We start from the raw sequence: 24,668 nt of genomic DNA, 5'->3' as shown, positions 1-24,668 counted from the left end.
AGCGGAAGAGGTTTTGCCGTGAAACCTTTTGAAGTGAGGCTGTCTGAAGTAGCAAATCTTCGCCTCCAGGGCAAACGTTCTGTTGGGGAAGTCCACAAGGGCACAATGTCAATGAGCCATCTGTTTGAACCACTCCTTGCTTGGCTGGCCACATTGGTTGGGGCAATTCAGAGTCAACCTTGTCCCTTCTGAGCTGCGAACTTCCTCATTACCTCCCCTATGATCTTGAATGGGGGAAAGGCGTAAAGATCCAGGTCCGTCCAGTTCCAGAGCAACGCGTCCACTGCAATTGCCCCTGGATCCAGAACCGGGGAGCAATACAGAGGAAGCCTCTTCGTCCTTGAGTGTAGCGAACAGGTCTACTAGAGGACGTCCCCACAATGTCCATAATTGTTGACAGACTTCCTGGTGCAAGGTCCATTCTGTTGGTAGAATCTGATTTCGTCGACTGAGAAGGTCCGCCCTGACATTCTGACCCCCTGCCACGAATCTTGTCAGGATCTTGATGCGCCTTGCGTCTGCCCATAGCAGAAACCTCTTTCGCCAGGAGAAAACAAAAAAAGGGATCTGGAGTGAGTTTCCTCCCTGATTCTTTAGATATGCAAGGGCTGTGGTGCTGTCTGAGTTGACTTGAACAACCTTGCTTGACAGTTTGTCTTTCGAAGAACTGCAGCGACGGAATATCGCTGCCAGTTCCTTACCATTGATGTGCCAGGCTACCTGTTTCCCCTCTCCAGGAGCCTGATACTCCTCCCCCCCTAGTGTTGTCTCCCCAACCGGAAATGGAAGCGTCTGAGAACAACACTAGGTCGGGGCTCAGAAGATTTAAGGAGAAGCCCTCTCGTAACTTCTGAGGGTCGAGCCACCATCTTAAGTGCCTTTACCTTGTTTGAGATCCTTGGATCGCATTCAGGTCCTCTTTCGACTTCCATTCTTCCACAAGGAAAAATTGAAGATGTCTGAGGTGCAGTCTTCCCAGCGAGACAAATTTTTTTAAATTTTTCTAGCGAGGAAATTGTGCCCAGCAGACTCATCCACTCCCTCACCGAACAAGCTTCTCTCTCTAGGAAGGCTGCGACTTTCTCTAACCCCAGTCGCTGACGTTCCTGGGATGGAAACGCCCCGAAAAAGCCACTGAATCCATCTGAATCCCCAGATACACGATGGACTGTGTCGGGGTCAGATGCGACTTTTCGGAGTTGACCAAAAGACCCAGAGACTTTGGCTAGGGCTACGTAAACTGAAGGTCCTTCAGACACTTCTGCCTCGACGACGCTCTGATCAGCCAATCGTCGAGGTAGAGGGATATCCTGATCCCTGACGAATGGAGCCACTTCGCTACATTCCTCATTATCATTGTGAAAACCATCGGGGCCGTGCTGAGACCGAAACAAAGGGCTCCTGAATTGCCAAACCCCCCCCCCCCCTGTTGTCTAAGACGAATCTCAGGTACTTCCTTGAAAGAGGGTGGACGGGGACGTGGAAGTACACGTCCTGCAGGTCCAGAGACACCATCCAGTCGCCAGGGTCTCAAGGCTCCCAGCACCGACTGAGGCGTCTCCATTTTGAACTTGATCTTTTTCTACAAAAAGATTGAGCCTGCTCACATCCAGGACTGGGCGCCAACCTGACGACTGCTTCGGCACTAGGAAAATCCTGTTGTAGAAGAAACCCGGTGACTCCAGGTCCAAGACTTGTTCCACCGCTCTTTTTTCGACCATCTGGTCTAACAGATCGAAAAGAATACTTTTCTTCTCTCCCTTTGATAAAGAGGAGAGAGGTCTCTGGGAGTTGATTTAAAGGCAGGAGGATGTAAAAAGGGGATCTTGTACCCCTGCTCTACTATCTTGAGAGTCCAAGGATCCGCCCCTCTCTGCCTCCATGCCTCCGCAAAGAATTTCAGTCTGGCCCCGACTGGCGTCTGAAGGACAAGATCTTCATTTGGTGGTTTTGGGTTTAAATGAAGCTCTTCCTCTCGAAAAAACCTCTCCCTCGAGGAGCTGCTCTCGAGGGGGGGGGGGGTGCCCCGCGAAAGGGTTTGACTTTCTTCGGGGCGGGTTTACTGAATGCCGATGTGGAAGGAACTGCTGGACGTCTTGAAGACTGTACCAAGAGGTCCTGGGTCGCCTTCTCTTGCAAACTCGTTGCAAGATCCTTTACCATAGCCTGGGGGAAGAGATGGTCCGAAAGAGGCGCAAAGAGCAATTTCGCTTTCTGAGCGGGAGAGACCGACTTAGCGGTAAAATTGCATAAAAGAGCTCTTTTCTTCAGGAAAGCAGTTCCAAAATGAGAAACTAGCTTCCTCCGAACCATCCCTGACGGCCTTTTCCATACATGAACAACACGCTGGACAGCTCCCCCAGACTGAGAGAATCAGGACTTCTAGACTGAAGGTCTAAAACTCCCAGGCACCAGTCTAAGAAATTAAAGACATTCAAGGTGCGAAGCAGTCCCTTCAATGTGGTCCGTCTCCACAGGAGTCCAGGACACCTTAGCAAACGATAAGAGAGACCTCCTCTGAGCGTCCACTAAACTGGAGAAGTCACCCAGAGCGGACGAAGGAACCTTTACTCCCACGTCCCATCCTTGGTTTCATACCAAAATTCCTCCTTTCCGGCGAGTCTAGAGGGAGGAAGGCGAAAGGTGGTCTTGCCCTGATCCTTCCTCGAGACATAAAATCTTGAAGTTTCTTAAAAGCCCTCTTTGGTCGACAGCGATGTCTTCATTTCGACGAACTCAGGGGTCTTAACGGTCTTGGAAGACGAAAGTTGAGAAGGCGGGAGGAGACCTAGGGGCTGAGGCTGGAACTTCTCCCGAAGGATGAACGTTAACAGCCATGACAAGAACCTTATAGTCCGAGACAGCTGAAGCGACCGGAGGTTCTTCTTGCGACGGAACTCCATGGACTACTAAGTTCCCCTCCTCCCTAAGAGGAACTGGAGAACGTTCCATTCAGGATGAGGGCCCGTACGTTCCAAGCAGTATCAAGCCTGAACAAAAGACTTCCGTTGATTTGAAAGTTACCCGATACAGGTACGGAATCGCCCTTACGGACGATTCCTTAGAAGGAGGGGACATATTCTTGGGAAAGAGGAGCGTCCTTAAAGAACAAACGGGAAACTGTATTTAACAGACAAACGTCCTACGAGAGGAAGCGCGAGGCTTTCCTGAAGAGGAGGCGACCCCAAAAGCGTCCTGCTGGAGCGTCCTGCCTCCGTTTCGAAAAGCGTCCTGCTATTCGAACGGCTGAGCCGTCCATGATCGACGCTGGACTTCAAAAGGCGTTTTTCCTGTCGATAACTCAAAGCGTCCTGATTCGAACGCCGGACTGCGTGCCTGCCTGAGCGTCCTCAACCATGCGCCCTGCCGAGAGCGGCAAAGCGTCTGCTCTTCGAACGCCGAGCGTCCTGCCAGGAGCGGTCCTCAAACAGCGCCCTGCGACGAAAGCGCAAAGCGTCCTGATTGCGAACGCCCCGAGCGTCCTGGCGAGCTGTCCATCTACTGAGGACGAGCGAAAGATTCTTACCGGAGAACGAGAACGGTGACGATACGCCGGAGGTGGAGAGAGGAGAGAAACGAGGACGAGAAGAGAATGGAGACTGCTTCGTTCCTCTTGGAACGGGCAAGCCTAACGTTCCTTTCTACGCTTAGTGGCTCGACTGGCTGCTTGGGCGAAGGTCCTTGGCCTGAGCCAAATAAGCGACGTTTAATTTCAGGTCTGAAGGGACACTACGGATATTCCTTCGTAGGTGATCGAAGGGAGGCAGAAGAAGGGGCAAGGACTGGGGGGGGGGGGGGGGGGGGGGGGGGGGGGGGGGGGGGAAACCCTGCGAAGAAGGCGATAGTAGGGGCGAGGGGACGCCTCCTTCCTTCTAGCAGGTACAGCTATCTGCCACCGCAGGTGAAACAAACGCCTGTGCTGTGGAAACCAAACGTCCTCGTCGGTAGAAACCCTACCATCTATTCTGAGGAGGAAAAGGCGTCATGACGCATCCTCTTGACGAAAGCGGAGAGGGGATCACAGGACGTTGGAAGCGGTCCTCAAAGGCGAAAAGTCCTTTTCAACCGGGAACGCGAGTCCTCACCGAGCGCTCCACCCCTTGCGCGGGGTCGGGGAGGACGCTTCGGAGGACCTGAAAAGCAACAAGAATCCTTCAGGACAACGGCGCTTCGGTGCAGACGCTTCCTTGGCAGCCTGGGATTTAGCAAACAAGGCCTGCCGAAGGGACGCCAGATCGGTGGGGAGCCCCCGTAAACCCCTACTTGCGAGGCTTTCGACATACCCCACTCCCCTGAGGTCCTGGGAGTCCGATAGGAGGTTCTTAGGCCTAGATGGCATTCATTTGGGGACGAATCTCCACACGCACTATGGGGCACTAACACAAACTTTCAAACAGGGCCAGGTTTCTATGGGCCCCCAAAACTTTCGATTCCAAAGAGCGCGAACTAGACTCAAAGAATCAGAGAAAGGGTTGGACCCATTCTCCAGGACACAGCAACTGGGGGCCCGAAGGGACACAAACCAAAACAGGATTCAGGTGGAGCCAAAATCTAACTGGTGTTAGAGGAGGGAGAAATGTTTACATTCCTTACATCCTTTCGTTAGAAACTGCTCTTGGAGTAAGACCTCCTGACTCTATCGCGCTCCAATTTACGTTCAAATAGGTCTCCATACATCTTCCATTATTCATCAATCAATAAATACCTTGGAATTCATTCATTGCACGATCATAAACAAGCCAAAACATGCCCCCTAGCAATCCATACAAACTGTGAGGATTAACTGGAAGGTTTAAGAAGACCTTCACCTTACATTCACTTCCTCACACACACTCTGAAACGTTCCAGTAACTTGATCCCGACATCCATGGTACACAGAAAAGCCAACAATCAAAATCAAAAAACCAAATCCACTACTTACGCGTGCCAATCCAACAAATCCAGAAAGTCGATACAAAAGGACCAAGCCAGATAATTTAAAGCGAGATAAATCAACAAAAATCCTAGACGGAGGTACTGTAAAAACAGTTGTTATTTGCAGCACCGGCGACAGAAAAAAAAATAAAAAATTGAACAGAAAATGGGAATGGTTCCATGATGAATCCGACCTACCAGCGGTCGGTAATGGGGTTACTAACCACCTCGGCCGCCCCACTAACGTGGTTGACCGCCGAGTTTTTGAAATTTCTGGACGGAGTCAGAAAATATGACAAATTTGGTCCGAAAATTGCATTTTTTCCTAAAACTATACAAACCTGAGGTCCTTTAACAATAGGAAGTAGCTAAAGCGGACAAGCTGGCCAACGGTCGTAAGCTTCGAACAAGGTGGGGAGAACGGTAGTTAACTGCCTTGTCCGACAGTCGCGCGTCCGCGCGACGTGGGAGGTAAACAAATCACTTTTGGCTTTTGGGCCCATGCAAAAATACCGCAGAAGGCCAGAGGGGGGGTCAGGGGTGGCATGGAGGGACGGGAATATGTTAAAGGAACCTCAGGAGGATTTGTATAGTTAGGAAAAATGGCCAATTTTCGAACAAATTGTTCTCATTTGTTCCGATACGTTGAATACAAACCATCGGTCCTTTGACAAAAATAGGAAGACTCACTTCTTGGTGGGGGAGGAATCTGAGTCTTTTTGATGAACAGACTGGTGGCTCGTTCGCTCCATTCCCAGGAATGGCCCTCCATGGTCGTAAGAGCGAGGAGGGATCCAAGCCTCTGGTCCGAATTGATGACTTTGGGGTGTGCACCGCAGGGAATCAATGGTTCAGACCATCTGGGCCGAGTACTAAAGAGGAGAGGCAAGAAGGTTATATCTTCGTACCAGCAAAGCAAGAACGTTGTTCCTGTTTGCAAGAGGCAAATCATAAAGTTGATGGGGTTTGTCTCAGATTGGCAATTCCACTTCCTCCCCCTTGTTGGAGGAAGTGGTTGGATAATATGCTCCTATCCCTAGTGACAAAGGGATAAGGATGGGGCTCTGTTGAGTAGACTCAAAACCTGCATCTTGTCCTTCATCCAGCAGGGTGGTGACCGGACCGTCTTGCCCTCTAACCACAGGTAGAAGGGGAAGGAAAAAGATGGGAAGAGGAGCCAGTCACAACTCTTCATTCACCATCCATTCTTACGGGTCACACCAGGCTCTTTTTCTTCACTAGATGCTGTTCAGCCTGCGAGAGGGGTCTGGGTTCGATACACAAACGTGGTTGAGAGCAGCCACCACGGGTCCCAAGGAAAAAGATCCAAGGAACCTGTGGGCAATATTCCCGAAAGGTAGAAGGAAGGGCCATGTGGGTCTGGTTGGACCCAGACCCCTGCCTTCAGTACCTGCGCCAAGGAGAAGTTCTTGTGGGACAAGGCAGCATCACTCCTTCGCATCGAAGGCCGGGTGAAGTACATAAGGGGAGGGGATTGTGAACGACTCGAACCAATCGTTCAGGGAACGAAGGGTTCTGAGTCTTACGCTTACGAAAGTTCGGTACGAAATCGAGCGTCACGGATTCCCCATCCCTGGGTGCCTGACTTCGCAGGAGAAGTCATGCAGTTCCTCAGAGGGAAAAGAAGGAAATAGTCGCATGACCTAATCCCTCTTCTCTACTTCGGGTGCATGTCCCAGTACCCCATTACTGGTCTGTCCGGTTAGCAACGAAGTCTCTCCGCACCTCCTACCTATTCCCCATGCAAGCGGAAGTTCTCGGTTAGTGGATTTAGGGACAATCCGAAAATCCACTCCAGGATGGGTGGGGTCAATGGTATCATGGGTACTGTGACAAGCATTAAAACGAAGTAATGGTTGCTTGACTGGTAACAACGCCGAACTAAGTTTCAACAGCGTAATTCGTAACTGACTCGGGAGCTCTGACAGCCTGAACGAGCTGACTGCAGTTCGGGTTAGGAGGGCAAGTTGTCCAAAGCATGCAGAGTACAAGTCCAACGTGACCTTCGCCTTTAAAAGGGTTATGACCGATGAGACCAAAACAAATGATGTATTTGTTTGCAACCAATGCGGAGGGGGACAGCGAGGTGGATGATTCTCTTAAAGGCAATGTTACCCAACAGGCGGAAAGTCAATTGAATTCTAGAGGGACCGAGGGTCCCGTGAAAGGTTAAAACCATCTCCATGTTTGTTGAATCTCAGCTAAGGAGAAACAACACTATGTTACCGTGAAGACGAAGGTAGATATTTGGAATGCAAAACCTACGTCTTCAACATATGAATCGAATGAGAAGGATCTCAAAGATTGCATTAACCATGTGATTACAAATGACTGAAAAAACGTACTAACCGCTATTTCATTGGCTGTCCGGTGCAGAAGTCGTAGTTGCAATGAAAGAGGGGGCGTTCTTCGTAACTGAAAACAAAACACAGGTGGAAAGCCCACGCCTGAAGAAACTGCTTCTCATGGGCTGAACAGTTGGAGGTAGAGATGTCAAGGTCGAGGGAGAGTTAGGCGGATGTCTTCTGACACATCTTGTAATTCGCGGTTGAACAATGACAACAATTGGATACAAACCTTACGAATACGAGACTATTTTGAAGACAAAACTCAGAGTCAGCCAAAAATCATTCGCATTATCGCAGTGCGATGCAGCGGGTGGGAGGACTTGTTTACAGACTTCTGTTACCGTGCGGTAAAACAGGAAGATGAAAGAGTCCAAGAGATAATCTCTGTTGAAAATTCATCGCAATGTCGAAGGCGATGGAATTCCTTTTAGCGTCACCGCAGGTAGACGGTCCTTCATTATTGCGAGCAAATCCCCGGTGAATCAGAGACCTAAGTCTCCATGATTCGTTAGGCAGAGATACGGTTTCGGTAGGTCAATCAAGGCAGGGGAGAGAGAGACATACTATGACCGTGAAATATCGGAGGCCCAGCGATACTGAGCTGCTATCAGGCAGTTCAAATACGCAGTGGGTTGAAGCCTGCCTGACTCGTCATCCTGATGTTGCCAGGTAATCCAATTTATTCCACGAAGGAAATGCCGTTCGGCCGAGAAACTACCGAGCATAAAAGATATTGCTCGGGCAATTATATTTAGGCGAAACGCAATTTCGGTAAATATAAAAGTTGAACTGGTGTTGTCGTGACAAAACCATAAGTATATAAAATTGAAAACTGAACAAAAATTCCTTGGGAGCAGGTTGCAAGGCAACCCCGAGTTGCCATGTTCCATCTTAGAATACTAATCGTCTACTAAGTCGCAATCCGTAGGAATAACATAGGATTATGCGCCCTAACCCCTAGGACAATTCAAACTGCTTAGCAGAATCCATGGTCGCGAGGTTAATATTACGTAGATAATATTTGTAGGATTCTGAACAACGATCTCCATCCTAAAATTCTTTCCTTCAGAAAAAAACAAACAAAAATCAAAGGATTGGAGATCGACCCACCTTCGCTTCTCTATCAAAGAGGAAAAGCAAAGGAGAGTGAAGGAGAAGTCTTCGCGAAGGAAAGCTTCAATGGTGAAACAGAATACTCAAGACGATAGTTCAAGCCAAACTGGAATTTCCCGTACCGATCTCCTCTATTGCCAGGTGCGGTCGCCTACTGTGAGATAGTTTCTTTCTTCAGCAGCAGGTCTTATTCACAAATGCTAGAAATTCCAGGAATTCGAGCATAGGCGAGGATTCCCGATTATCGTGTAAACATATCGGGGATTTCTCATCGTCTCGCATCACTTTGGACCGTGGGTCTAGCGTTAACGTGGGTTTGAAGATCGTTAAAAACCAGAAAACACTATGAAATGCGCTAGAAAATTCCTGTAGAATTCTAAGCAGTCTGCCGAAAAACCCCACCGAATTCGTTTCAAACGAATATCGGATATGGTGGTCCGCTCGATTCCCGTAAGAAAGAAATCGAGAATGGAGCAGGATTCCATCCATCAACGACCGGACGGGGCTTAACGTCAGGTAGGACCCGAACGGTCCCTACCGGTAAGCGCAGGTCCCGAACGTGGGATTCCATACAAAGAAATTCTCTGTAGGATCCTTACCCCTTTCCCTCGTAGCCGTAAGGAAGGGAGGGGGGAATGGGGAAGGAATTGGATTACTTCGATCGCCTTCCACCCAGTGGAAACGAGCAAGGTTGGAGAAAAGAGTAGGAGCAGCCATCGCCTTGCGTCGATGTGGCCTCTCAGATGTCTGGGAAACCGTTATCGTCAGGAGGGAAAACGGTGTTTTTTTCCCCCCCACGGAGGGTTACCGAACTCTCACTGTAGGTAAGGGTACTGCCAGCACCTGTGAACGTAGTCTGGGTGGGGGCTGATAGACCCACCCCCCCCCCCAAAACCCCCTGGGGGGGGGAAAAAAAAAACCACCCACCCAGGGGAGAGAGCCGTTATACCGTCCCTCCGAACGCATTCCAGTCCTCGTCGAGGTCGAAACCTCTCAGGAGGACCGACAAGGAAGGGTATTTAAACGACGTTTTGGTCCGAAGGACACGTAGAAAAACGCCGCTGTCGCAGTCGAGGAGGTGGAAGGAGGACAAGTAGCTTGATCGACCCGGCCATGAAACTGACGAGAGCCTTCTTGTCCGAGACGAGAGACCACTGGTTCGAGACAGGAATCGGCGAAAGGCTACCCTGATCGCTGGAAGGACCAGACCCACCGTAGGTTTGGGTTTCCCCTCTCGGGCCCCAACCAAAGACTCGAAGCAGAGGACGTGGGACGTTCTGGGGCTGGTGGGAGCGGCAATCCTTCCGCCCCAGGGTCTATCTTATGCTGACGATAATCAGCTTAATGACTTCTGCACAAATTTCCTTCTGTATCTCGGGAGTAACCGAGTCTTGCGGAGGCAAAGTTAGGACCGTCCAGTCCCTCCAACAAGAAACCAGATCCCCTAGATACTCCTCCTTCAGAAAGGAGGAAGAGCGGCAGACAACCTGACGGTTCGCCTCCCAGCTCAATTGGCGAGGTATGTCCTTGGTCGGTACCTAGGAACCGTGCCTGGTCCATACTGGGCGTTCATAGCGCATGGGGTCGCGAGCGAGGCGCAACTCGCGCGATCACTCATAGGTACCTAGCCTCCTCCCGGCGTAGCCCGAGGAGGTTGAAAGGTTTAACAGGAGAGGCAGACCTGGACGCTCCCCCCTAGCTCGCTCGGCAGGACCCCGCGTGCTTGGAGGGCTGGCTGCTGATCGTCAAAACCCAGCGAGGTGGCGACTCGGAGCAGCATGCCTAGCCTTGCCGCTCGTCCTGAGGCGAAGAGGTCTTGGCTGAGAACGTCGACGCTGGATATCTAGCGTCAGGTGGCGAGCTTGTTGCGTTGGTTACCGTCTTCTCCCGCCCGGTTCCCGATGGGGAGCGGCGTCAGGTGGGACCTGACTAGGCTCGCTGTCACTGGTTGGATTGAGAACCGGAGAGCGCCTCTCGCGCCAGGGCCCTCCGGCCAGCGTCGAAGCCCGATGGTACCAGACCGTGGCTGGTACCGGACGGACCGCCAGGGGACCCCTTCCTCGCCTTCAACCCGTTATGGAGGGTAAGAGGCAGACCTGACGCTTCCCCCCACCCCCCCGCTCGCTGGCAGGACCAGGTGCGTCGTTGGAGGGCTGCTGCTGATCGTCAACCCGCACCATGGTGACGGTCGAGCAGCAGGCCTAGCCTTTAACCGCTCGCCATGGGGGCGATTGGCTCGGACTGACGAACGGTCGAGACGATCCCCTCTAGCGGTCAAGGCGGAGCTGCCGCTGGTCACCGTCTCCTGCACCAGGTTCCCTATCTGGGGAGGCGGACGGCACGGGTGACCTGCTAGGCGCTGTATAGCGTTCGAGAGCCGGCCAGCGTCCTCCCTCGGGGAGCGTAGAGGCGCTTGGTTACCAGCCGTGGCTTGGTACCGGCCCTTGGACCGCGGGGACTCCTTCCTCGCCTCAACCCAGTTGGCTGATCATGCGACCGTCAACGTTAGCCCGTAGCAGCCAAGTGTTTTTTGAAAAAATCGCTTGCACCGAGAGCGTTACCACTTTGGCCTGGCGAGGAGGTCGTGTGCAACGGACTCTCGCCAGTCTTCTGCTCCGCGCCGCTGTCTTGACGGTGAGCGAGCTCGGGCGTCAAAACTTTGGCTGGACGGGTTATTGTTGGAAAGAGCGTTTCCACCAATCGAGCGTTCCAATCGGCGAATCGAGAACGTAAATGGCGGCCGAGACGGAACCTGGTTTAGCGGCAGGACCCGCTTAGAGCACCCAGGTGAGGAACGCACCAAGCCGAGGCTGGTGCCCTCTGGTCCCCGTAGGACTTCTTCTTTGCAGAAGAAGCGACGGGCCCCGTTCCCGAAGGAACAGGAGGACCAGCAGAAGAGAAAGCCCACCCAAAGCTCGCCTGAGCGAGCCGGGACCCGGCCCCTTAGAAGATCACCCTGAAGGAGGTCCTTCTTAGCGGGGGGAAGGAGGCAAAACCTTCTTCTTCCTTCGGCTGTTTGGCCTTATAAGTCGGAAGGGGAAGGAGATGGCAGCGGACGACGAGAAAAGACGACGAAGACGACGACGGACCACCTTCCTTCCTTCCCTTCCTCTTCTTCTTCGCCAGGCTCCAGCATGGGACAGACGTCAGCGGTATTACCATCCAGGAGGGAAGCCAGGGGCAGTTCGCCGAAGCAACAGGGCCCCGGACTGCACCTGGTCCGGAAAGAACCTGAGACTGTGACAGCATCACAACAGCGAGGAACAACAGGAACAAAAGGTTCCAGGAACAGCCAGGAACCATCTGAAACGTGAATGAAGCAGGCAGGCACCATGATCCTGAAAGGGGAACAATGAGCGGCTGGGACCAGCAACAGGTACGGCAGGCAACCGGCAAGGTACCACCATGGAGAGACCAGGCGTCCTGTCCGGCAAGGCTTAACCGTTCATCCTCGGCAACTGGCGGCAGGTCCAGGGGGGTGGGCACTCTTTGGGCAGCGGCCAGTCCCGGGGTCGGCAATACAAAGAACAACCCAGGTGGCGGTGGGGGCACCGTCCTGAATTGGCACGGCAGGAATGGTTCTTGGGAATTGCAAGCCGTTGGGTGTTACCGACATGACATGTGGTGTGTTACACCAGGCGGCGGGTGACCTCTCCTATGGCTGGTGGTCGAGATTGGGTTGGTTGTTGCAGTTCGGTTTAACCAGTATCATGAGTGACCACTGCACCGACCACCCCAGCCAACCGCTGAAATCAAATCCCCTGCAGTTCCCAGCGACTCACACCACCCTGTCCCAGGTCGTCCTTCGCTGGATGGAAAAACAAAACCTGCCGGAAGCAACAGTCGGGTTAGTTAGAGGGGCTTCCTCGCGCCTGGGGGGGAAGAGGAAAAACCCACCCAGAGCGGAAGGAAGACCCCGAGTACAAAACTGGACGGTCGGTTTACCAAAGAGTCACTGGACTTTCCGATGACTTTCTTGTGGTCCTCGTACAGCACCCACTGCGCCTCTGGACGAATGGCATACAAACGTTACCACCCAGGGGCTCGTTGCCGGGAGCACTCGAGCCCCCCGACAACGAGTACAAACCTCGTGAGGATCTACAATCTATCAATCCAAGGTCGTCGCCCAAGGTAGGATTGTAGCAACTGCGGTAGGTTAACATAGATAGATTAGTAAGAGGGGTTCCCTCACGCAACGGGGCGGGGGAAAGACATGCCCCACCCCGAACGCAAGGAAGACCCAAATACAAATACAAATGAAGAACGCTGAGGGGGGGCGGGAGGGGCAAGGAAGGAAGAACGAAGAAATCGGCTACCAAGGGAGTCGCTGGTGGGAGAGCTTTCCGACGAACGTTCCTGGCCAGACCTTCGCTTCCCACCAACCCCCGCACAGCAGTGAAAAGTAATATTGTGAAAATGGAAAACAGGAATAACTGCCCCTTGCGGATTCACTTCATAGAAACTTGGGAGAAAAAGATCAATTCCCGGGTAAGAATCGGAAACATTGATCCAATAATATGATGCTACCCCCACCCACAACCAAAACTATATATTGAAAATGAAACCAGAATACTGCACTTGCGATTTCACATCGTTCACAGTCACAAAAAATCGTTTAAGGATCAATTCCCGGGTAAGAACGCAAAATTGATCCAGATTAAATTCATGCAATCAATAAAAGGAAAAATGAAAAGAATATTGGCAATTGCGAAATCCACTTTCATTGCATTCTATTTGAATACAAAATAAAAAGGTTCGTGCGAGCGCAATCACACCTCTCGGTTAGTAAACGAACGCAACAGGGCAACAAAAATATAAATGACAAAAAAAAGGTACTTAACAAATTTTTCAATTACACCACTTTCGCACCCAAATACATGACTCCGGCCCGCGAGCGGTTAACAAATTAAATAATGATAATGAAAATGAAAACAGTGTAACCTTACAGTCTTCATTTTCAAGGACAAAACAAAACCATTAGTAGCAAAACACCCAATACTAAAACAAAGCATACGACGATTGAAAGCGTGGGCCAGAGAGCGATGACAGAACACCGTCCGTTCAACACCCTTGGCTACCGAAAGCAAAACGTGATTTGTTTACCTCCCAGTCGCGCGGGCGCGCGAACTGGTCGGACAAAGCAGTTAACTACCGTTATCCCTTGTTCGAAGATTACGACCGTTCCAGCTGCCGCTAGTACTTCCTATTGTTTAAAAGGACCGATGGTCTTGTATTACGTATCGGAACAAAACAGCTATATATATATCTGACATGGTAAGTTTCATGGAACAAAATAATGGTTAGGAAAAACAAAAAAAAAAAAAAAAAAAAAATTCTTATTTCCAGATTGAAACCAATGGTATGAATGAAAAAATATGATGGCTTTGAAAATCACAATGATGAGCAAGGCATTTTGACAAGTCGTGGATGGGTGGGACAAAAGTTGAAATTCACTGATAAATATCTAGAGAAACAGAAACCAAACCTCAAATTTGACAACAACCAACTTACAAAAAACAGGTACTGGGGTCAATAGTCCTCTTTCAAACAAAGTCTGAATGGCAAAGGGCAGGGCAGCTTGGAATGTTGCAGTGTCAAATACCGGTTTCCAACTAGAAGAATATCAAACACCTCCATCTAGAAGGCCCTTTGCTTGCTCAGAGTATGCTTGACAACCTCAATTTCATCAAAAAAGCTTGTAAAGGAAATGGAAGGAATATTGAATTTTCCAACCTCCCCCAAAACGTTATGTTATTTATTAGCCTATAATTTTTCTAAATGACACTTCATTTTTAAGTCTGTTTAAATGTTATAACTGAATATTTTTGAATGACCTAATAAAGATGTCAACATTTTCTGCTTGATACTATTAAAACAACCCCCCCCAATTGACTTCTCCAGATAACTCACTAATAAATTCCTGAAATCGGGTTCGCTCGACAGAAGGAGATAATAGATAGAGTTCGATTTTGTTGGGTCCATAGCTACCTGCTTAACATATCCGTCGGTTCTTTACCTGTTAGCTTTTGTTCACTTTCATCTGCAGACAAGTCTCGCAAGACGAGCTGATTCCAGATTCAACCTAAAGAATAGGAGGTAACCGAATCCATAATAAGTTATAATTCAATGCAACATAAGCTAAAAACAGTTCGCTTTGCGCAGTGGCTGTATATGGAATTACGGCTAATAATGAGAAAAAACAACAAAGGCAAGTCCCCGGGTTACGACAAGGCTTGAGGCACCGAAGTTCCGAGGTTAAGGACGGCTTGTTTTCCAATTATGTTCATCAGAAATTATTTCACCAGGGTTACGACGCCTACAAACGCTGATCTGGCAGATGAAATATGGACACTAAAAATGCAGCAAAATAATCAATATTTGGAAGGGTTTTGGGTTTTTTTATGTTAAAAATTTGCAATAAGAATGCAGAGGTTTACATAGTTTTCAAATGCACCCAAACCATTAAAAATGATATGGTTATGATACAAAATAAAAGTTTGTTCATAACTTACCTCGGTCCCCCACCTGGAGATATATATATAGCTGTATTTTCTGAGGTCCGAACCGAAATTCAAATAAAAACTTCCGGCACACACAGTGGTCGGCCAGGTGGTTAGTTAACCCATTCCCGCCGCTGGGAGGGGGGTAGGGGTTGCAGGAAACCAGTCCCTAATTTTTCTATTTCATAATTTTTATTTTCCACATGTCCCCATGAGGGGGAGGTGGGGGGGTGGGGGTACTTAAATTATATATATCTTGCCAGGTAAAGTATTGAACAAACTTTCAGTATCATAACAATATCATTTTGTTCATGAAACTTACTGTCAGATATATATATAGCTGAATCCCACCGTTGGAGGTGGGAAGGGACAGAATAGAAGGATTTTGGGAAACAAATGCATGCAGATGATTTACATCTTGGTTCCACCTGTTAGCATTGCTGGCTTCGTGGTTATTTGCCACGTAAGTCTGCTTGTGCTACTAGAGTTGCCAGCGAGGTAGAGACCTATATAGCTGGTGCACTCCAGATGATCTGTCAACAGGGGCGAGACACGACGTGACTAGACCATATTGACCATACCATGAGGGCTAAGAAGTAAAATAAATATATATATAAAAATATATATCACCACCTGACCAACCTAGCCAAAGTTAAGGTGTGTTAACTAAGGCTTAAGAGTTAAGAAGTCACCGTTGTCGGCGACTCAACTACTAAATTAAGAGCTCTTCCTAACCATTTTCTCACAGGATAGGATGAGTGGTACTACTTGCCCCCAGATTGTGTCTGCAGACACGTATGGCCCTAGCGAGCAGCAGATCTCATATGCCATCTTCACATCTCGCAGGGAGTGTGAATTGAACACAGAGTTGCTTCGCTAAAACATGGTACTCAGGATGTTGCTGAGTGCCATGCTCTGTTGAAATGCTTCCGAGGCCGCGCCCTCACCTCGTGAGCATTCAATCAAAAAGATTTCAAAATCTTTGTGCCAACACAATGAAGGAGCTTTTTGAAAGAACTCCTTAACAATAAAGCCAGGGTGTTCTTCGATATGGGCAAGTCTGGTCTTTTCGGAACACTGCAGATTGTCCGTACGACTTCGACTTTCTTGAGTTTTATGTAGATAAAACTGAGAGACCTGACAGGGCACAGGACTCTCTGGCTCCTGCCCACTAACTTGTGCCATCCTTGATTCCAAAGCTCCTGGCCCAAAAGAACAAGACGGGTTTCATTCTTAGGCCACAACGGAAGGCTTAGAGAAACGCACCGCCTTGTGTTTCTCTAATGCCAAAAACTTCTGACGATGGCTGAAAACCTCACTAACCCTCTTTGTTGTATCTAGGGTGGTTAGAAAAGGGCCTTCCTGATCACGTGCAAGAAGTTAACAGGTAGGAGATGTTCGAATGCTTTGACATCAAGAAACTTCCAGACTATGTCTCTAAGTTCCATATTGAAAGCTTCGATCTGGACATGCACAGTCAGTCAGTCTGTACTAAAGTCAGGTGACCGACCAGTTGACCAGTCAGACGCATCAAGGACAGCAAGGCTGTACCCTGAAGACCATAAGGGCACTATTCTTCGCTGAAGGATGAGTGTCTGGACTGCCTGGGTGATTCAAGCTAAGCAAACCTTGGGGTATGAAGCAACCCAACGTCGTTAGCGAATCAACTCCTGAGCCACTCCTGACTCGAGCTTCTGGTGCCAGGAGAAAGGAGCGAGGAGCAAAAAAGGCGATTCAGTCCCGAAGGACGAATGCCTGACAGTCCACCAACCTGGTCTCATGTTAAACGATCATCGGGGGTGTGTAAACGCAACCGACTTCGTCAACAAGAAACTCAGGGCTACTATGTGTCTCCTGATCTCGCACGAGTGTTCTGACTGAGAAAACAGGTGAGACAAAAAGTAGATGGTGAGCGAGTTTCGAGATTCCACAGAACTCAAAGATCGTGAAGGGCTTTGTTGTTTTGACAGAAGCAAATCTCTGAGCCCAAAGGCCGTCAACAACATATTTGCGTATTCTTTAATAGTTGTGACTGCCAGCTTATCCCATTCTTCAAACGGAAAGGGAAGACGGCAATCTTATGCTGTCAACATCTCGATAGTCTGAACGTAGTCAGACTCAGAGCGGAGAGGTTATAGGTACCTTCGTGTTAAAGTAGACCGACTCTCTCGGAAAAGGTCCTTGGAAGGACGTGAACCTCTGTGAATCTAGGATCTTGAGGCCAACATGGGGCGATTAGCGTCATTGTCGCTCCCTGTGATGGTATAAATCATCTTATTACATTTCCTAAGCGTTTAAAAAGGGAAAAGAGACTAAACATCCATCCCTGTTCAATATCATAGCGAAGAGATGTATGAAAGGACGTCCCTAAAGTCTCCATGACTCAACATACTTCTAAAGAAAGATTCCACTCGGAAGTCAGTAGTTGCTGCCGTCGATCGAGACGATTCGTACGGACTTTTGCAATCCTGTAACGAACCTCTAGAGGATCGTTACATTCTACGTCTGTTGTTATAATAGGCTCTTTCTCGTAAACCCGAACAGGGACCGAGAGAAGATACCTCCTAAGATATGAGAGAGCTGTGGAAGATCAAGAGTTGGATATGGACACTGTTCCAAAAACTCGTTTCCAGGACTGGAGGGACGACAGAATGCTTCCACTTCTTTCAGATTATGATCCAGGACATCTGAAACCCTCTCCAGATGTCGGCACCTTCTTTCTATCACCTCAAGTGATACTTAACGCACCGAGAGATGTTCAGAATAACATTCCTAGATCTTTAATAAAATATTTCAGTTTCCCGGTAGGAAAAAACTGTAGAGGTCTGAATTGCAGTCTATTCAGGGAAACAAACTTCTTTAGGAAGGAAATGGTCCCCAGCAAGCTCATCCATTCCCTCACACAGTATGTTTACTTCCCTAAAAAGGCTGCGCTTTGCCTAAGCAGGAGAGCATATAATAGTGAAATGTTGCGGTAGACTCGTAGTCCTATACCGTGCGGTAACGAGCACCGAAAGGAGTAAGAGATATCTCTGAGAACATAGTAAGGCAAAACGAATGCAATGTTTATTCATTCATGTAAGAAATCCCCTCAATCTTAGGCTAAAGTCCGTGATTGTAGGGCAGAAGATACAGTTAGTCAGTCAATCCGCAGGAGAGAGAGAGACGTAACTGCCAGCACAGAGATACGGTTAGTCCAGATCAATCCCGCAGGAGAGAGAGACGTAACCTACCGCGCATGACAGCGAACGAGCTGGTACTGCCTCGTTTGACTGGACTGGCGGAGAGGACAGTGACAGCAGCAGCTACGATCGTCGTCTCTTAACTTTATGCCTGGGTTGCCAGCTACCCTATTCTACGAAGAAATAGGTCCGTAATTTTGTTTTAGCATAAAGAGACTCTCAAGCTGGTATATTTAAGCGAAACAGAAAACGCTAAATATAGATAGATGCGTTTGTGTCGACATAACACTACCATACAACGGTAAAAGATAAATCGGAAACTCCTGGAAGGCTGCAGGGAGTAACGATTAAACTGTCCTTAAATTAATAGACAATAGACCTCTCGGTTGCCATCCGAAGAGGTAACTACAGCAAGCGTATATGACTTGAACCAACAGTAGTAAAATAACGCAAGGCAAAATATGATATTATATTGCAATAAAGTTTTTTCATACTTACCTGGCAGACATATATACTATAGCTGAATTCGGAAATACAGCTACATCCATATCTGACAGGCAAGTTTCATAAACAAAACTCAAGAGAATTGAAGCGGACAGCTCAAGCTTCTTATGTTATTGGACATAAGCGTTCATTGACGTAGTCTACAAGTCTATTTTCTTGTACGAGTCTGCGAATGATGAATGAGAGCTCTTCCGAATCTTGTCAATAAGAGCTTATCCGCTTACGCAATATAAAGTTAATGAGAAGTTTGTCAATGAGAACTAACCCATTTACGGGACAAAGAGATAATTTGTCAATGAGGGGATACCCACTTACTTGACAAAACGATAGTATATTGTCAATGGGGGAAATTCACTGAATTGACAAAACGCAATCCAGGAAGTCGAGCATTTTATTTTCGATTCCCGTCTCAAACGAGGAAGGGGCAAGAATCCTGTTAAGAGACGGCTTACGACAGGTAGAACGACGATGTTCAATTCGGCAGCGTAGTCCCGACTAGGAACTAACAAAATCTATCATCTGAAAAGCCCTTTCAGATGGGCTAAAAAGCTTGCAAAATTATCCTGGGAAGAGGAAGAAACTCTCCAACCAGCTTCCTCTCCCGTATCAAAATTTATTGGCAGTATGGCAAAGGAAGTCCTGTCTTGCGCTTTCCTCCTTTTGATGAGTGCCTTTGCAAGAATCCTACTGAACGTTGCCGAGAGTCCTGACGTGCAGGACGTCGAGCTTTTACATAACCCATAGCTCCTTACCGCAAAGTCTTGACTGCGGTAGAGCAAAAGAGATCTTTCCTTGAGCTTTCCATAACTCCATCCAATCCTGGACTTTACGAAAAGCAATATTACTGACAAAGACCTCTATAATTCACGAAAACCTCCCGTGGTCTTGCTGGGTTTCGAAAAAAGAAGTTGCCTTTTCACTTTAATGCTTCCTCCGAAGCACTGCTTACTTCACATTCTTCGCAGGCGATGTAGAAGGGATCACCGAAGTTAGGTAAAAATCTTTTAGGCCCAAATCAGCTTGAAGACTTCAACAGCAAACGTTCAGCCAGGCGACACACCTGGCGTGCCGGCAGCTCGGCGTCCACTGACTAGCAGCGAGCACGCTCGGCGTCCACTGGCGAGCAGCGAGCACTCTCGGCGCGCCCGCTCGGCGTCCACTGGCGAGCAGCGAGCACTCTCAGCGCGCCGCTCGCGCTCGGTATCCACTGGCGTGCGCTCGGCCTCGGCGTCTACTGGTGCGCGCTTGGCGTGCACCCGCGCTGCGGCGCCTGGCGTCCATCCGAACGTCCCGTCCAAAGCCGGCCTGAGCGTCAAAAAAAAAGCGTGCAGAAAAGCGTCACGCTCCTGACAGGCGTCAATGCAAGCGAAACTGCCTTCAGGGAAGAGCATTAGACATCTCGGGAGGAGAAAACAAAACCGACTGCACGAAGCAGTCTCAGGTGAAGGGTTGATTCGTGTGAGAATACGCGGGGCGAGGGAACGCCTTCTTATTCTCACAGCAACAAAGCTAGGACGTCCGCGCTCAAAGCGTCCTGCTAATATGACTTGCTTTCCCTTTTTCTCGGTGGAAAGACGTACACGAGTTCAGGCGACGTTCGCCTTCTTACTTCTCACTTGCAACGCATGACGATGAGAGAGAGAGAGAGGACGTGAAACGTCCTCTTCTATAAAGCTTCTATTTAGAGGGCGCGAGTCCTTCCGAAAGCTCCAAACCCTGTGCAGGGAGGACGCTTCGGAGGACGAGAAGCAATCCTTCAGGATTCGTGCACGCACTTTGCAGCCTGGGAGTAACTTCAGGTCTGCCGAAGGCACGTCAGATCGGTGGGAGTTCCTCGTAACCCTCCTTCGGCTTTCGACATGCTCTCTCCCTGTTCCTGGGAGTCAAGCAGAGGTCCCGGCCTAGAGGCGAAATAAGGCCGATCTGACGCACCCTCCACTACATAAGGGGCACTGTCACTGCACTTAGCCACTTCACTTTTTTGCTCTCCAAAGCCAGCACTTTCGATTCTAAGTTACGAATCGATAGAGTATCAGAGAAAGGTCAATACCCTCTACAGAAACTGTTTAGGGCCCGAAGGCAACATTACTTAGGGTTAGGAGTAACACTACAGAAGTAGCACTTTTCACCACAATGATAGGAGAGCGAGCACCTTAGATTCCAAGATACAGATGGAATCTATAACGTAAAGGGCATTACCTCACGAGACATATTTATAGCCCGTAGGCCATACTACAGGGTTAGGCAAAATAGTCTACAGGTAGGTTAGCCTACCCTGACTTTGTTTACTGATTAATTGCGTACATATGAATCATACATCTTTTCCTTACGGAAATTAAAGACAAAGTCCTCATCAAACTCCTTACATGACAAATCTCAACAAAGAAGCAAGACACATAGCCCTCGTGCATATCGAGTGCGGAACTACCGAAGCTTCGGTAGCCACACCCTATCTTAGCAGACAACACCCTCTGAAACAGCCTAACTAGATTCAAGATATAACAAAAAATGAAATCATATTCAAAACAATTTAAGATAGCGTATGCCTAGCCACAAATCCAAGTCAATAAATCAAAAGACAATTAGGATATTTAGCGGCCATGAAGTTTCCAAAATCCTAAGACGGAGGTACTGAAAACAGGTGTTTCCAGCACCGGCGACAGAAAAATTATGAATAGAAAATGGGACTGGTTCCTGATACCCGCCTCCCAGCGGCGGGAATGGGTACTAACCACCTGGCCGACCACTGTGTGTGCCGGAAGTTTTTGAATTTCTGTCGGACTTCAGAAAATACAGCTATATATATATCTGACAGGTAAGTTTCATGAACAAAGTGAGGTTTTCTTAGGATTTTTTACTATGTTCCGGCTTACGACGATTTTCAGCTTGCAACGCGTCTCAAGAACAGAACCCCCATCATAACCCAGGGACTGCCTGTAATACTTAAAGCAATACCTGTAACAAATATGCTGGAGATGATAATCAGCTTGAGCAACCCATGTTCCACTGAATGTGTTGGTTTCTATTATATCAGCACCAGCTTCAAGGTATTCCTGCAATAGAATTATAGAATAGACAAGTTATCTAAAATGATGGAAGTCATATGTTACATAAACAAGAAAAATGCAACATTAGGTTAGCAAGGAGACAGCTCAAGATATACAATAGTACTGGGTTTAATGGGATAGTTTTATTAAGAGTGCAGCATTTTGTAATAGAATATTAGCATGCACAAATTTACAGTCTTACTCAAATCATCGAACGTATTACAATATATGTGACTGACAAGCTAATAAAAATTATTCCTAAAAGATACCACCAGATATTTAAAAAAAAATTAATATAACTGCAGCTTGATGATAACAGAAGGATTACCCTACTACAAAACAAAATATATTCTCCACTTTTCACAACACTGGAGACAGATGAGTAAGATCTCATGAGGCAAAATACAGTATGTATTTACCTTGTGAATCCCAAGAATAATCTGAGGTCGTGTTAAGGATAAAAGATCGTTGTTTCCCTTCAAATTACACTCATGGTCTCTAAATTCTTCTCCACGGTAATCATCCTCTTCTAGTTTGTGGCGCTGAATCATAGTTCCCATCGCCCCATCAATGACGAGAATACGTTGGCGTAGGGCATCATGGATCTCCTCTGCCCTCCCTGCAATATAGAGAAAAAAAAAGATAAAGTACAATTGTCTGCTACTGATATTTCAGATTTAACAGACTGACAAACTCGTTGTATGCATTACAAAACTCCATGTTCTACTTTAATCGTAGTTACTTTAACAAAACTAGTATATAAAAAAGCAGGTTTCATAACATTAAAATCCCCTTGTTGTATTAGCTCACATGTTAGAAGTCTCCCACTATGGCTATCACTGCAGTATGACTAGCATGGGACACTGCAAAAATTAGTAATATGGTACCCCTTTACTTCTAAGCATAATTTTCTCATCTAAAAAAGCACATCTACAACTCACTAAGGTAAGAATAATAATTCATAGCCACATTGGCATTCCAACCGTTAGCTTTCCTTTGTAATAATCTGTTGTGGTGAACACATGAATTTTGGCCAACAAAGTGAGTGGAAAAAAGTCTTCTTTCCAAGGGATGATATTTGTATTGTGAGCCATACTGGGCGCAACATGTGGATGGGTAGAAGGGGTATGAGCATGTCGATAATTCAGCATGCTGTTGACAAAAGGAAGTAATGTAGTAAACATAAGTGTTTTACTAAATACAGTAGTACATCATGTAAGTTTACAGTAATGCGATGCTTCCCTTCAGATCTCTCATAACTACAGTGAAAGTAAAATTATGTGCAAAATGTACCAAGCAACATGATTTATGATCACAAAATGGCTATGTAATGCTTCAGTACATTGTGTACTATGTTAAGACAATCCTCCAGTAACCATCACTGTGATAATGCCCTGGCAGATCTGGGCAAAACTTTTCCACGTAAGGTTCCACTTCCAAAGAAAATTCATGGGAACAATACCCCTGAGAAATTTAAATGGTCAAGTGGGTGTGTAATTTTAGATGTTAAACAGCCTAGCCTAGAGTTTTTCTAATAGCTCCAGACTGGACTCTTGTGACTTTGACACGGATGTGTGTACCCAATAGCTCTGACAATAATGGGTACCACAGGGGGCAGACCAAAACCTCAGGCGTAGGGTAGATTTGTGAAAGGTACGCAGAAAACAGCAAATAAACAAGGTATGTGAGCAACGTAGCAAATATTGTTAAATATTGTTTATGATTTATGCAACATAGACAGGTGGGGGGGGGGGGGGTAATCAGTACGCCCAGGTCCATAGGTAAGGTTATGGAAGGTGAGGTTAAAGAGATTGTTTTTTTTTTTTTTTTTGTTTTTTTTTTTTTTTTTTTTTTTTTGACAGGGCCAGAAGTTTTATGACAGGAAGGGGAAGAGTAGGGATGGGAGGGGGGGGGGGGCGGGCAGCTTCTCAATCAGGTGGAACTTGGCGCTCTAGGTTAGGTTGCATCTCTATGTATATTTCTAATTTTTGCATTATCTCATCTTACTTCCTAATAAACACCATATTCTTTTGAAGCTTGAATTTCAAGTCAATAGCACCTAAGGGCTTTTTCCATATAAATAGGTTTCATCTTCTGAATAATAATAATAATAATAATAATAATAATAATAATAATAATAATAATAATAATAATAATAACAATAATAATAATAATGTTAGCCTTCAGAGTGTGCATAATGGTTTAACCAAACTTATGTCATTTGTCAAAATCACATCAAAAACTATTGAGAAGATCTGAATCACTAGATGATAAAGTATTATCAGCTTAGGCATACCGTACGAGAGCCTAGACATCCCAGAATAAGCCTTCAAGATCTGAAAGGTTAGTTTCACTTCTCCTTAATCAGAATTTGGATTTGCAAGAAAATAATTTGCTAGGTATACCTATTTCTAACTTTTACCACACAACTGATTTAGAATAATGCAGGCTTCCAGAGAAGGATTTGCCCTATTGTGGGTTAAATGCTCAGTTTGCATACACCCTTACAGCATACCCTAGGTCATGTTGAGGGGGATGGGGGCATTGAGGAGTTGGCTGAAGATTTTTAAACCACCTCTTCCCACAAATGGTTTAATCAATTATTATGGCAGGAATAAATGACATCTGCCAAAACCACTTCAAAAAATATTAGAAATTACTAAACTTTACATTTACACTTGTTAGGTAGTTTAAAATTAACCTGTATCATAATATTATCTTTGCATATAAATAATTGAAATCGAGGCCTATACTGAAAAGGCAGAATTATCAGACAATAAGTAATGTCAGCTTTGTTAACTAGGTTAATTATTATAAGCTAATTTAGATATCCTATGAAAGCTACACTAGAATGGGTTAGGTTAGTTTTCACATCTCTTTCAACATTTTGAATTAGGATACGAAAGAAGATGAGATATTTTATATAAGAACAAGATATTTTAATATTTAACAACCAACCCTACAAAATAATATTCAAGTCCTTCCTTAGGTTCCCCTCAAAAAATGGGCCAGCCCAATTGCGAATTGATTGCATATATT

The 24,668-nt window shown here is 47.1% G+C and overlaps 1 protein-coding gene across 1 annotated transcript in view; it reads right to left on the bottom strand.

Annotated features, from left to right (window-relative positions):
- Window positions 1-14,432: 14,432 nt before the first annotated feature.
- LOC135224075 (methionine synthase-like) overlaps window positions 14,433-24,668 on the bottom strand; it is a 10,707-nt gene continuing 471 nt past the window's right edge. Inside the window, exons 2-4 of the mRNA XM_064262986.1 lie at window positions 22,049-22,248; window positions 21,538-21,635; window positions 14,433-14,478 (exon numbers count right to left, since the gene is read on the bottom strand). Coding sequence (XP_064119056.1) covers window positions 14,433-14,478; window positions 21,538-21,635; window positions 22,049-22,248 — 344 coding nt within the window. The remainder of the gene's footprint in view (window positions 14,479-21,537; window positions 21,636-22,048; window positions 22,249-24,668) is intronic.

The sequence above is a fragment of the Macrobrachium nipponense genome, chromosome 10, assembly GCF_015104395.2.
Source record: "Macrobrachium nipponense isolate FS-2020 chromosome 10, ASM1510439v2, whole genome shotgun sequence".
In the NCBI taxonomy this organism is placed as follows: domain Eukaryota; kingdom Metazoa; phylum Arthropoda; class Malacostraca; order Decapoda; family Palaemonidae; genus Macrobrachium; species Macrobrachium nipponense.
Note: the sequence above shows the minus strand (reverse complement) of the source record. Positions and strands in the feature narration are given on the sequence as shown.